Here is a 14,591-nt window from a genome sequence, read left to right as displayed (position 1 = left end):
AGTACGTCATTGGCCACATTCATTACGGTAAATGAGTAAAATAACATTAGTTTCACTGAAAAATCAATGACAATATTGATATAAACAAGACAACATTATGAAAGAGTATTTCGCCCAAAATGGTCCGTGGGACTTCATGGTGACTTTCGTTGGTGCCTGGTTGGTGCCCATTATTGGACATCACAACAAGCTTTGTATACGCTCTGTCTTCTGGCTGCTTAACTGGGCAGGTCCTGACCTTTTTTTTTTAACGATATGGTTGTGTCTATTTGAGCCAATACTGATAGTAATTTATCCACATCAACACAGTGCACTCACGTTTTTTAAGTCAGCTTCAGCCTCTGTCTCTGGCCACCAGTCCCACCAGGTCAACCACTGACCCAGTCCCTCTTTTTAGGAGGCGTGGGCAAAGTATGGCCCCCATCCATCCATCCATCAATTTTCTATACTGCTTAATCCTCATTCGGATCGTGGGGGTATGCTGGTGTGTGTGGGTTTTCACCCACTCCACAGTGAGGTGGAGTCCCCCAGAGATGAATTCTTGGACCCATTCTCTTTGTCTGTCTACTTGCTTTAGTGCGATATTTAGAGAGCATAGCATCTCCGATCACTTTTATGCTGATGACTCCCAAATTGCCACTCACAAAAAATCACCATCCCCCCCGACACCCATTCTCGAGTGATTACGTGACGTTAAAGCCTGGATGTTTTTAAAGCTCACTGAGGGGAAGACTGAGGTTAACTTCCTTAATCACGGTGAGCCCCTTTTAGGGCCCCTTCAAGAATGACGTACGTCCTGCAGACTCGGTGGCACAACAGGCAGTGATCTCTAATAGACAAATTTATTTACTAAATTATTTATTACTAAATTAGTAATACACTTTAGATTGGAATAAGCCACAATGCACTCTCTCGCTTGCAGTTAGTCCAGAAGTCTGGAACCAAAAATAGGGACTCCAATTCTTACCTCCCTGCACCGGCTGCTGGTTAGTTTTAGAATTGATTTTCAGGCAATACATTTTTTGTGTCATCCTAACTGTAATTTCTGTTGCATCGTCTCAAGGTCCCAGAGCCGAGCGCTTCTCCTTAAATCCATCCACCGGGGAGCTTCGAACAGCATCCCCCCTCAGATGGGCGGAGAGGGCCGAGTACGCCTTGACCGTGACCGCCGCTGACCACGGTGCGCCGAGCCTCAGCTCCACCTGCCAGCTGCGGATACAAGTAATCACAAATCTGTCGTCTCTGCAAAAAAAAAAAAAACACAGCCAGTGTCACTGCCGCCTTTTTATCGTCTTGCTGCTTCTGTTGTCAAAAGAATTGGAGAACGAAGTCAATATGAGAAGCCTAACATCTCCAATATCAGGAGTGTTTCCTGCCACGCAGGTTAGTACAGTAACCAGAACCTCAGGTGAGGAACCCCAAGCGACAGGAGGAGGGGGCTGATCTGGACTGAGTTATTGTAGTGAACTTCCACTGAAGGGTCAATCCCGCACATCAACACACAGTATCTGCTTTTCAGCCTTCTGGCACGCAGCCATTCAGCCACAGCGGGGCGATTAGCTGGGAGCAGTCTTTTGCTAATCTCAGGAGAAGGTGGCTGGGGGTGGCAGGGTTGTCTTGGACCCCCCGCCCCCCTCACCCACCGTCTACCCTGCTGATGCGACAGAGGGATTAAACAGAGGAGAAACAGGCACCTCGCAATCAGACGCTCCCAGATGATGTGTGATGAGAGCCAGCTGCAGTGCATAGCTCCGAGGGCGAAGGGAATATGGTAGTGAGCACAGGCGACGTGTATTCTGAACATGCCGATGCTACGCTAATGATACATTCACACTAGTTTTTGTATCACACAAGGAAATCTGAGGAAAAGTAGTCCTATGACATATGGTGCAATCTTTCCATTTGACCTTATAGTTATTATTAGAACATGTTTGTATTTTTGCCCAATGTTTATTTTATGTTTCTGTTAGCAGATGCCCTGTGCCATACACTGGGGTTGTCTTTGACCATGCATGCTGCTTTAAAACATTTTCCACAGACAGGAAAAATGCTGATATAAAAATCAAGCCAATGTACAGTACCAGTCAACAGTGTCAACCAGACACCTTGTCATTGGACAGCATGACAAAGCATCTCTAACCTTTTGACTGACAGCGTCTGTCAGTAGCTTTGTGTTAAAGGTGACACTCCTAGCTAGTAATATCTAATAACAAATCTCATTCATAATTTGTTATATGGTCAAAATTCCTACTGATACAGTCCCTGTTGAACGACAGCATCGGAAAGTGTCTTGAAACTTTAAACTGGTAATGTTTGTCTATTAGATCAGGACTCTTTTATCACGTTGCTGCTTTGGATCTTGGACCTCCTTCATTATTTTGTAAAACAAAAAAGGCCAATCAAGCAAGAATGCATTCACTGGAAATAAATTGCACACAATGTCTTCCTGCCGGTGGGGGGGGGGGGGGGGGGGGGGGGGGTCATTGTCTTCATAAGAACAAAACAAAACCAGACTTCAGCTCAAGGCTACTTTCAGGCTGGTCTGGCCTGAGGGCTCATAGCCGCATGCTTTTCACAGTCCCTAAATAATCCAGATCCTGGACCAGATGCAACACTGGCCTAAACATGTTACCTTCATCCTTGTGGAAATAAAGATGTTGTTCATCATGATGATGTACCGACTGGAGCAGCCAGTCATTGCGTGACAAATGCTGATATTGCTCGCTCTACTTGTTTTTTTCAGGTTGTGAGCTCCTCCAAGTCCACCCCTAAACCCAACGTGCTCTCCATGACCCTGAACACGGTGGAAGGCGCCCCCCCGGGCTCGGTTATCGGGTCGGTCCGTTCCCATGAGCTCCACGAAGCTGCCGTGCTGGAAGGCCAGGTCACCTACCTGGTGGTGGGAGGGACGGACCAGGACGGGACGTTCATGGTGGACCATCTGAAGGGGGATGTGTACCTGGTTCAGGAGCTGGACTACGAGAAGGGGTCCAAGTACACGCTGCACATCGAGGTATCAGACTTCTCCAGGGCGTTTCCCAGCAGCCATCTGGTGAAGCTGACCATCAACGTGCAGGATAGCAACGACCACTCACCACAGTTCACAGAGGACCCAGTAACCATCGTGATCCCTGAGAACCTCCATCCTGAGTCCTCCATATACACCTTCCAGGCTGTGGACCAGGTACGACACAAAGAGTATTCATGGGTTTTTTTGGATTAAAGAGAACTGCGGCGTCTCTGTCCAGGATGGTAGTGGCCCCAACAGCGAGCTGCGTTACTCCATCGAGCACAACTGGCCAGAGAGTGGCGACCTCCTGAGACTGGACCCCATCAGCGGTGTCCTGACCCTTGGGCAGAAGTTAGACCACGAGACCACATCCTCTCTTTACCTGGTGGTGCGGGCCACAGACCAGGCAGCAGATCCTTCGCAGAGGCGCTGGGGTTCGGTCACCGCGAGAGTGTTTGTCACTGATGAAAACGACAACGCTCCCGTCTTCAGCTCGCCGTCTGCTGTCAGCGTTATGGAGGACCAGCCTGTCGGGTAGGTGAGGACAGAACATCTAAGAATTCAACTGTCATGTCATTCGATGCTCTCTTTTTTCTGGGCAGCTTTGTGATTTTGTACGTGATGGCCCGAGATGCAGATGAAGGTGAAAATGGCAGAGTTTCCTACAGAATCCAGGCAGGAAACAGCGCCGGTCGCTTCAGCCTGAACCCAAACACAGGTGAGCCTCTGAAAGCAGGAGACAAAACAAACAAATGGAAAAGTAGTAAGGATCTTACTGAAGGTGTGCTTGATACGCTTATGGGGGGACTGACCTTCGAACCCGCAACCTTTATGTTGGACGACAAACACTTCCACCGCCCAGAAAAAAAACAAAAAAGATGATAATTGATGCATGAAGGAACAGTATGGAAACAGTCCATTGAATAAATCCAAGAGTGTGGTTTGAGTCAGATTCCCTGCGATTCTGTGTTGAATCGTTCAACTGAGCATATGGACTTTCATGCCTTTCAGATAATCACAAAAGTTCCATAAGGCAGCTTATTCACTCGAGAGCCATAAGTGTTAAAATACTCATAAGCCTCACAAACGTCTGCACTGGATGACTTTTCAGGCGTAATATTTCACTCTTTTTTTCATTTTCTCCATGGATTCGTTCACGGGAACGGATCTTTATTTGGTTTAGGGAGGCGGCCAGCCTTCGACGCCTCACGCGTCAGCTCATCACCGTCCCAGTAAGGCCGTAGGAGTGTGGTCAGGCTGAGATTAGGGACTGGGACTCGCTTAATGCAGCTTGCAGATGCTTGAGTCTTTTTGGGTGTGAGTCGTGTTCGCTTGTGGTTTGTTTTCTCAGACTCTATTCAGCTTTAACATTAGACATTTAAAAATATATATTTTTTTAGTATAAAGTCACATTTTTAATTAGATGGCAATTTTGAAAGAAAAAAATGGAATGAAAACAAAAATGGTTGTATGAGAAATAAATGTAAACAAAGCTGGACTGAAGGTCTTTACTGCTTTTGTTTCAAACATTCTGCAAGCAATCGGAACACACTCATAAACAAAACTATTCCCATACGAGATTAAAAGTGACATCATCTCCTTTCTTGCTGCTCTGCAGGCTCTCTGTCCATTCTGAAAGCCCTCGACCGAGAGGAACAGGAGGTCTTCAATTTGACCATTGTGGCGGAGGATCATGGCGTACCTGCGCTCTCCGCCTCCCAGGTGCTTTCAGTGCAGGTCATTGACGTGAACGACGAGGCTCCTGTATTCCAGAAGGCTGAGTTTGAGACTCACGTGCTGGAGAACCAAGGACCGGGCACCACGGTGCTGACAGTGGTGGCCACAGACAAAGATCAAGGTGAGGCCATTCAGTGCGACACAAAGAGGTAGCTTGTTTGTGTGCGCATTATTTATTCATGTGTGTTCTCATGCAGGTTCTAACGGTCACGTGACCTTTGGGGGGGTGACGGAGGAAGGTTTCGTTATCAACCCTTCAACTGGTGTCATCACCACCACCAAGGAATTGGACAAAGAGCTCCGTGATCACTACATACTCACTGGTACTGAACTCAATTGGGAATAGCCACAAGCAGGTGTTCTCTCGCTAACGACGACCCCTCTCCATGCCAGTCTACGCCCGCGACGGAGGCCTACCCCCTAACTTTGCCAAGGCGGTGGTCCGAGTGCAGGTGCAGGACGTCAACGACAATGCCCCGGTCTTTGCCAAACCGTGGTACGGACTGGAGGTGCCGGAGAACCAGGCCCCCGTAGAGCTTTGTTTCCTCAAGGCCACGGACCCCGATTCTGGTCCTGGCGGAGAGCTGGAGTACAGGATCACCGGTAAGAGTCGTTCCATGCGTCTTCGCCAAGTCTTTCATTAGAATGGATTTAAAGGGGGACTTGGTTGGCTTGTATTGTTTTTGGCGTTGATCTCCAACATATAAAGCACATCCACACACTCAACACAAGTCTGGCTCTGGACTTTTCCCTGTCTGACTTTAAAAAGAGTCTTCTACTTCTCTGGCATCTTCTCCTTCTGAATTCAGAGTTGGCATAGTTAGCTAGCCCTCGTTCTCTAGTACTTGTACAAAACATTTTTCCTTGCCTACATCCAGCTGGAGATCCAGATGGGGATTTCCAGCTCCATGCCAGCATGGGAGTCCTGTCCACCTCACGGGGGCTGGACAGGGAGAAGAGAGCTGGGTACACCCTGGAGGTGGTGGCAGCAGACCGGGGTAGCCCCTCTCTCAGCACTGTGGTCACGGTGGAGGTCAGAGTGATGGACGTCAACGACAACAGCCCTACGTTTGCCAGAAGTAGCTACACTGCTGATGTATCAGAGGATGCAGCGGAAGGATCTCAAGTCCTGACGGTAGGAAGATGCTGATCACGCACCTCCTTGCCATCGTTCTCCTCCTGCATCCAAGTCACATACTTAATGTGTCTCCAGGTGTCAGCAACAGATGCCGATGATGACCTGAATGGGAAAGTTCTGTATTTTCTCAGCCAGGAGGCACAAGGAGCGTTCGCGGTGGATGAGCACACCGGTCGCATCACCACATCCGCGCCACTAGACCGGGAAAGACAGGCGTCGTACAGCTTCCAGGTCCTCGCTGTTGATCTTTCACCAGCGTCACCCAGGAACACCTCCGCTCAGGTAAAAGCAGGAGGAGGTATCTGGAGTGATAAATAGGCTGTGAAAGATCCTGACTTCACCTTGTCAACCTCCCTTTGCAGGTGACGGTCACCATCACTGACGTCAACGACAACACGCCCGTCTTTATTCAGGATCCGATGGTCATTGAAGTGTCCAGCAGGCGGTCCCAGCACGTTCTGGCAACCATGAAGGCCGAGGACAAGGACTTTGGAGCAAACGGTTCTGTGTTTTATCGTTTTGCTGCACCAGTGAAGGGCTTCAGCATCAACTCTCTGACGGGGCAGATCCAGGCTACGGAGCCGCTGGAGACACTGACCCAGGCCCAGAGGACGCTCATCGTGGAGGCCATGGACCAGGGCACACCTGCACAGTCGGCTCAGGGGGTGGTGGTGATCTTCGTGAAGGAGGTGCTGTACAGTGGCATCCGCTTCTCCAGGAATGCACGAGACGTCAGCATACAGGAGAACGCGGCAAAAGGTCTGACGTTGTCTTATTAGCAACTTGAAGCGGATTGTCTCAAGTATTATCGACTGAGCTTTTTCATGGTTTTTCTATCATAAACCAGGCACAGCTGTGGCTCAGGCTCAGGCCCAGTATCCAGACGGAACACGCAAGGGGATCAGCTACAGCATCTTCAGCGGGAACAGACAGCAGGCCTTCAGTATCAGCTCGTCCACAGGTGACCACTGCTCTTTTGTGCTAAATCCTTCACCATCATCTCAACACAACTCACTCAACTGCGTGTCCTCCAGGTGAAATCTGGGTGCAGAGCTCTAAGGGGCTGGACTTTGAGGACTCGCCCAGACTCCGAATAGTCGTCAAGGCTGAAACGGTGTCCTCTACCTCATTTTTGGGCATAAACCTGATGCTGCAAGACGTCAACGACAACCTTCCCCGCTTTCAGCTGCAGAATTACGTGGCTTACATGAGGGAGGCCCAGGGATATGAGCTGCCCATCATACAGGTACCAGTGCCAACTACCTTCTGGACCCTCTGGGGTTTTAAGCCTTCTGAGTTTCACATTTATTCATTTCCAGGTGGTGGCTGAGGATGTGGATCAAGGCCAGAATGGTCAGGTGACTTACTCCATCCAATCATCAGACATGAGCGGCCTGTTTAAGATTGACCCCATGACGGGAAGCATCACCACAGCGGCCATCATGGACAGAGAGATCTTTACCCAGACCAAGTGAGGAGACAATTACAGCTGGCAGCTTTTTTTTTTTATTGGTCTTCGTCTTATTATTTAAAAAGAAAGGATTATGAATGAGATATATATTAAATTCAGGTGAAAATGCAAATGAGTGTAATGCTGAGATGTTTTGATCAGATTGTTTAGCGATATTGACCTACACTGCATTGCTTGGAGCATACTTAATGTACAAAATGGATACAGTCTACTGGTTATAATGTATAATAACATTTATCCTCCAACCACAGGCTGGTACTGACAGCGACAGACAGAGGAAGTCCAAGACTGGCGGGTTCTGCCACACTGACAGTCATCATTGTTGACCAGAATGACAACAGTCCCACTATTCCCTTGCCACAGGAAATACGCATCTCAGAAAGTAATTACATCTTTTCCTCACATACATTAGGGGTGTAATGGTACATGTGTTTATGATCATGTTTTTTAGTCAGGAACATCCCCACTCAAGACACAGAACGTGAAAATCCTGTTAAAAATGTGCTGTTTGGTATTTTTTGTTCTTTTGAGGAGTTTTTCCTCTTTCCGAATGACTTTTCCGAAAACAATGGTATACATGGAAATGAATATTCTAGTCTCTTGTCTAGATGTGCTGCTATATTCAAACAGAATAGTCAATGGAGCGTGCGCAGTAAAGCGTAAACATCAACATCACGTGATACTGGCTTCCCCGAGTTTTTCCAAGTAGTTTTTCACTTGTTGGAATAACTCCGTATGGCGACCTTTTTGTTCGTCCAGTCTTGCAATTTAGTTTGAATCAAAAACAAAGTTTCCGCAGCAGTCCAGTGCCGATTCCTCGCCTCCATTTTTGAAACTGAATTACGTCATATCTGAGCATGCGCTGAAAGAACGCACCCGGGATAAATTTAAACAGGAAAAGATCAAATTAATTCTTGCTAATATTTTACAATTAAACTCGGGACATGTTTTATATAGATATATGTTTTCTTTTTCAATAAAAACTGTACTTGTGAATGGCGTATAGAAGGGTTTAGATTCTGTTCTACAGATAATGGCGGTAATGCACACCGAAAGCTGCTTGCCAACCGCCAATAAACAACAGAAGAAGAAAAACACCACGAAGAAGAAAAACACCACGAAGAAGAACGCACCCTGACAACTTTCCGTTTGAGCGGGAACAAGATACGTCAATCGGATTGGGGAAAGGATATAAATAATAAACCGAATAAATAAACTAAACTAAAAATAAATAAACCGAATCCAATTGGGATATTTGGCTCCATGTATATGTGGCTATTGTCTGATTAAATTTTTGTATTTAGTGTTTTTATTACAGTATTTTATATGTCCTTCATAAGTGTTCCTTTGTGTATGAGATTCTTACACTAAAATACGTGTCATAGGACTCGTTCATAACACAAGGATTTTTTGTCTTGTGTATTACAAGCAGCTGACATTGATTTTGTCCATCAGATACATTGATAGGCACAGAGATCACCCTTGTGACGGGTAACGACGTGGATTCCAGCCCCGCCCTGTCCTACTCTTTACACCTGGACCCGACCTCCTTGGGCAAGTTTGGAATCGATCGTTTCACGGGAGGGGTGTCCCTCACAGCGCCGCTGGATTTTGAGGAGAAGACGTGGTACACTGTGACCGTCAGAGCCACGGACAACGAGCACCAGACGGAGGCCAATATTACCATTGTGGTGGAGGATGTTAACGACAACGTACCTGCGTTCACCCACGACCTCTATCAGGTAGGGCATTTTTTTCAGTCAAGAATGACTACAATCTTTGTTCATGTTTTCTTAGGTTACATTTTGGTTGTACTGTATAGGTGCGTTGGTTTGTTTAGTCAAAGAATGTATCTCGAAAATTAAATAAATATAATGGTCACCCCCAGGTGACCCTACCTGAGCACACGCCAGCAGGAAGCGTGGTCGTCACTGTAACAGCCACCGACAGGGACTCTGGCGAGAATGGAAAGATTGCCTACAGCGTGCTGTCGTCAACTCAGGAGGGATTCTACGTTGATCCCAACAACGGTGGACAAGCCCTTCCTCTCTTTGTCACATGGAGTTCCACTTGGGAAGTACAAATAACTGACCCCCCTCTCTTTGCTCTCCACATCCAGGAACGCTGTTCATCAATCACCGAGCTGAGTTTGACCCTGAACGCCCTTCAGTCAACATTGTCATTGAAGCTTGCGACGGGGGATCACCCTCGCATTCCACCCTCACTACCGTCCAGGTCCAAATCGCTGATGTGAATGACAATGCTCCTGTGTTCCACCAGTCAGAGTACAGGTCAGAATCTATCAATCAAGCTACAACTTGGAAATAAATCCAGTATTTGCTTCCAATACAAAACATGGCTTAGTAGTTGGTGAGAAAGCCTCGTTGGCAAGCAAAGAGGTCAGACGCTTCTTGGAGTTCCTCACCAGGGTTGCACACATCTCAGTAGGGATTTTGGGCGGTCAACTTACAAAATAAGCCAAATCAGATCAAATATTAATTTTCCCCACTGTATGTGTGACAGGGCGACTGTTCCAGAGGACACCATCCCAGGCTCCACAGTCCTGACTTTCGAGGCCTTCGATAGTGACCTTTCTCGAGAAAACTGCGGCTTTGACTTTGCCATTGCCAGCGGGAACGAAGGCAACGCGTTTCAGATTGAGAGCAGCGTGCGTTTCCTAGAGGGGCGGGGCTTCCAAACCATCGGCACGCTGCTCCTGGCCGAGCGCGCGGATTTCGAAAGCAAGCCGTTATACAACCTCACCGTGGTGGTGTCGGATCGCGGCGTTCCCCAAAAGAGCTCCAGCGTGGCGGCCGTGATCACCATCAGCGATGTGAATGATAATCCTCCCGTCTTTGGCAGAGCAGAGTACACGGTGTCGCTGAGTGAAGGAGCCACTGCGGGTACTGAGATCATACGGCTGACTGCCACAGGTACGTCCTTTTTTGGACCTTCATCTCATCTGTCTTTGATTTTATTGAGCTTTTATCGCCTTTCTCCAGATCCCGACTCGGCTCCCAATGCAGAGGTCCAGTACACCATCAGCTCCGGGGACGAGGTCAACTTATTTGCTGTGGACCAGTGGACCGGAGCCTTGCGTCTTCAACAGGCATTGGACCGTGAGCACCAGCCCACTCACACAGTCATCATCCAGGCCACAGATGGACAGGGACATTTTGCACTCGTTCCCGTCATCATCGAGGTTAAAGACGTCAACGACAATCATCCTTTCTTCCCCGTGGAAGTTCTAACAGCAAGCATCAGAGAGAATCAACCCGCAAGCTCTGCCGTGACCGTTCTCCACGCCATCGACCACGACACAGGGGTCTTTGGACAACTGAAATACTACATGATGGAGCGGTCCATGGCGGGAAAGGACTTCTCTGTGGATGCCAACACTGGAGAAATTCGGAGCAAAAATGCTTTTGACTTTGAGAAAATCAATTCCTTTAACTTTGTTGCCTTGGCAGTCGATGCTGGAAACCACTCGGCCACTGTGACAGTGCAGGTTTTTGTAACGGGTGAGGATGAGTACGACCCATTTTTCACATCCTCAGATTTCACATTTGAGGTTCCAGAGGACGCCAAGAAAGGTCAGAGCATCGGCCAAGTTGCGGCTCGTGACGAGGACGGAGGAGTGGACGGTATTGTGCTCTACTCCTTCCCTACAAGCTCGCCTTACTTTGAGGTGAACAAAACAACCGGAGTGATATTCCTCAAGCTGGACAGCTCAGGTAGCAGTGGCGGTTCGGGCCGGGCCAAAAGGGAAGCCAGGACGATGACGCTAGACGTGAAAGCTCACAGTCCTCTGGATACTTCTCGTACTGCAACAGCACAGATCTCCATTGATGTCACCAACACCAGCTTTGGCCTGGCTCCTGACGTCAACATCCTGCTAATCATCATCATTGCCGTGTCCCTGGGCGTGATTGTCCTGCTGGTGGTCATGGCGGTGGTGGTGTTTCTGGTCAAGTCACGCAAGAGGAAGAAAGGTCAGAACGCTGGTAACAGAACTGTTGCCTCAGGGAATGCGCTGAAGAACCTGGACAACTGCAGCCCAGGACAAGCAGGGGAGAGAATCTACCACCAGGCCTTGCCAGGCTATGTTGGAGACCAGGGTGGTGGAGGTGGGGGTCCATACACAAGAGGGGGCTCTCTGGATCCATCTCACTCCAGTGGCAGAGGATCAGCCGAGGCGGCTGAGGATGACGAAATCAGGATGATAAACGAGTACCCCCGTGTGGCCTCCATCACCTCGTCCATGCAGGAGCACATATCTGCCAGGGGACCAGACTCTGGCATTCAGCAGGACGCCGACCAGCTCTCTGACGTCTCCTGTGAGCCAGCAGCCTTGGAAGGCAGCACTTGGTTCAAAGGCAAAAAGCTGGGTGGCAGCCTGAGCGGGACTTTGCTGTCCGGACAGCTCCCGGTTTACAGGGACGAGGGTGGTGGGTACCTGGGGGTTGGTCGGGGCCTGAACATCTCCCTCCCTAAAGATTATGCCTTCCCTGAGGATGGAAAACCGGCAGTGGATGGTTCCCTCACCGCTATTGTTGCCAGTGACGAAGAGCTTCGTGGAAGCTACAACTGGGACTACCTGCTCAACTGGTGCCCACAGTTTCAGCCTTTGGCCAACGTCTTCACGGAGATTGCACGGCTGAAAGACGAGACGGCCCAGCAGAACCAGAACCCCCGCCAGCCTTTCCAACCCAAGCCCAAAATGGACCCCAAACCTAGAATCGATCCTCCGCCGCTCATCACATCCGTGGCACACCCAGGGGCCATGTCGGTTCCGCCAAAAGTCCCTGTGATTGGACGGACATTTCCCCATTTGGCATCGCTCAGGCGGTCCCCCATCAGTCACGAGGGGTCCATTTCATCAGCAGCCATGTCCCCCAGCTTCTCTCCATCACTGTCTCCACTGGCTGCCCGTTCGCCCGCCGTTTCTCCTTTTGGAGTCAACCAGGGGCCCTCAGCGTCCATGATCAGTGCCAGGGAGCCCTCACTGGACCGGAGTCCTGATCATGAGATGAGAATATAAAGGAAGTATTTAAAACGTAGAACAGTTACACAAACAAAGCATGATGGGACTTTTTCATTCTGCTTTTTCAAGGGACAAAATGAAACGTTGGACAGTTGGACTGCAGGGCGTGGAGTGTGTTGACAGAACCAGCCCCTTAGCCCCCTTGATGGACTGATCAGGGACTTAGTGTGTCACTAGTGTCCATGTGTCCTCGCTGGCTGGCCAGAGAGCACCTTGTCCCTGTCTTTGTGTCTGTGGACATTGGACACGTTTCAGTATTAAAGTGATTGATTGACGTGCCGATGTGGAGCAGACATGGAGATTATTGCCTGTTTCACGTCACATTTTCTTTTCTTTTTTTTGTTTTTGTTGTGATTCTAGCTCGTGAGAGACTTTTGTGTTTGGTAGCATTATTTATATGAACAAAGGGGATGCTGTGGTAATTTTGTATTTTATTATTTTTGTCAAATTGACGATCAAACCATGACCAGGTCCGTGCACGTCCGCTCCTCCAGCAGATCACCTTTGTGTCTTTTCAACGAAAGTGCTTCCGAAGGTCATTGGGTGTTCATATATGCAAAGCATCACAACAACATAACTTGTCTTATCCCACGAGCAGGAAGGAAAAAGCTGAATGCAAAAAGTTGAATGAATGTACTCAAACATCAAGCAGTATTTGTTCTCACCTGACATGAGCATAAACAGGATTTCATAAGAATCGACACCACACTCTGCAAGCCAGCAACTTGATTTGGAGGCGTCAGGCACACAGAAACAAAGCGCTGTACACGTATTTAAAGCAAATAAAGCAAACAATAAATACCCCACTGATCCTTTTTGACAAACTGGAGTCTGACTTTGATTTCTTTTTTGACTTTTTCTGTTCAAGACTTGGATGAGACGTTGATCAGTGTTCTGTGAGTGCGAATGATGAATGCTGATAAAATACTGTTTCAGGGACAGGATTTTGTGAAAGGGAAGGCCCTTTTTTGGATTTTGGGGGGGAACATTTCAAATAATTTTGTGAGAGCCTTGTAAGTGATCCGCATGCTGCAGAAACACTAGATGTAGACCTTAATAAATTGCATACGTGATTTAAAATGTGCTTACAAGAGTTCATAACATGTAAATGTATTCTAATATTTATTAATATTTACAATCAAATTATTTTTATATGTATTTCATAAAAGCATTGCGGGCGGCACTGCGGTCGAGTGGTTAGCGCGCAGACCTCGCAGCTAGGAGACCAGGGTTCAATTCCACCCTTGGCCATCTCTGTGTGGAGTTTGCATGTTCTCCCCGTGCATGCGTGGGTTTTCTCCGGGTACTCCGGTTTCCTCCCACATTCCAAAAACATGCTAGGTTAATTGGCCACTCCAAATTGTCCATAGGTATGAATGTGAGTGTGAATGGTTGTTTGTCTATATGTGCCCTGTGATTGGCTGGCCACCAGTCCAGGGTGTACCCCGCCTCTCGCCCAAAGACAGCTGGGATAGGCTCCAGGAAAAAGCGGTAGAAAATGAATGAAGGAATAAAAGCATTGGAAAAACAGCTGTCCTGTCTTTGAAAGCTTGGTCCTTTGGGGGCGCTGTTTTTCCGTGTGTATTAGAGGAGTAGAAGAAGAGCCAGTCGGCAGATACTTATCATACATGTAGAGGTTTTATGTAAAAGGTCGTTTCCCAGGAATTTTATTTAATGTTATCGATTTGTGAGCTTCTACATGTTTTACACCACTCGGACGTGTGATTTTTGGTCCTATTCATCGCTCACCACAATGGATTATTCGGTGACTTGTGAACCAGCTAAATTAGCTTAATTGCTAATGAAGCGCGAGACTGCAGCAGTTAAAGTTGAGGAGTTTCGCCGACGAGAGGGCGTGACTTCCGGTGACGCTATGACGTGTTACAACATTCGCCGTTGCTATGGTGACAAGTGCAGGTAGGACGTGTTTTCTGCTCTGATCAGCTAAAACAAACTAATAACTACACACAGGTTAGGTTGCACTGTTGTACACATGTTTGTTTATTATTTTAATTCATATTTATCTTTTCTTTAACCATGAAGAGACCTTTGGTCTATGTCAGAGCAAGACTTGCATTAACTTTAGCCTGGGGTCAACGGTTAACATTAGGGCCTGTCTGTGAGTGAAAACTCTGCACAAGTCTTGTCAATGACAAGAAAGTATTCCCACCCTGACAAAAAAGCGGCATTC

The 14,591-nt window shown here is 47.9% G+C and overlaps 1 protein-coding gene across 1 annotated transcript in view; it reads left to right on the top strand.

Annotated features, from left to right (window-relative positions):
* The window catches only part of dchs1b (dachsous cadherin-related 1b), a 61,648-nt gene extending 48,433 nt beyond the window's left edge, over positions 1-13,215 (top strand). The window contains exons 11-29 of the mRNA XM_058087053.2: positions 1,064-1,221; positions 2,744-3,184; positions 3,249-3,544; positions 3,613-3,728; positions 4,629-4,868; positions 4,945-5,070; positions 5,141-5,350; positions 5,626-5,882; positions 5,961-6,167; positions 6,248-6,644; positions 6,733-6,846; positions 6,920-7,131; positions 7,205-7,356; positions 7,608-7,738; positions 8,812-9,098; positions 9,245-9,386; positions 9,476-9,647; positions 9,880-10,289; positions 10,359-13,215. Of these exons, the coding sequence (XP_057943036.2) occupies positions 1,064-1,221; positions 2,744-3,184; positions 3,249-3,544; positions 3,613-3,728; positions 4,629-4,868; positions 4,945-5,070; positions 5,141-5,350; positions 5,626-5,882; positions 5,961-6,167; positions 6,248-6,644; positions 6,733-6,846; positions 6,920-7,131; positions 7,205-7,356; positions 7,608-7,738; positions 8,812-9,098; positions 9,245-9,386; positions 9,476-9,647; positions 9,880-10,289; positions 10,359-12,397 (6,107 nt within the window). The 3' untranslated portion in view covers positions 12,398-13,215. The remainder of the gene's footprint in view (positions 1-1,063; positions 1,222-2,743; positions 3,185-3,248; positions 3,545-3,612; positions 3,729-4,628; positions 4,869-4,944; positions 5,071-5,140; positions 5,351-5,625; positions 5,883-5,960; positions 6,168-6,247; positions 6,645-6,732; positions 6,847-6,919; positions 7,132-7,204; positions 7,357-7,607; positions 7,739-8,811; positions 9,099-9,244; positions 9,387-9,475; positions 9,648-9,879; positions 10,290-10,358) is intronic.
* The last annotated feature ends 1,376 nt before the right edge of the window (positions 13,216-14,591 follow it).

Source organism: Doryrhamphus excisus, linkage group LG21 (assembly GCF_037039965.1).
Source record: "Doryrhamphus excisus strain RoL-2023G ecotype Guam linkage group LG21, RoL_Dexc_Guam_v1.1, whole genome shotgun sequence".
Lineage (NCBI taxonomy): Eukaryota > Metazoa > Chordata > Actinopteri > Syngnathiformes > Syngnathidae > Doryrhamphus > Doryrhamphus excisus.
This window is presented reverse-complemented; position numbering and strand designations above follow the sequence as displayed.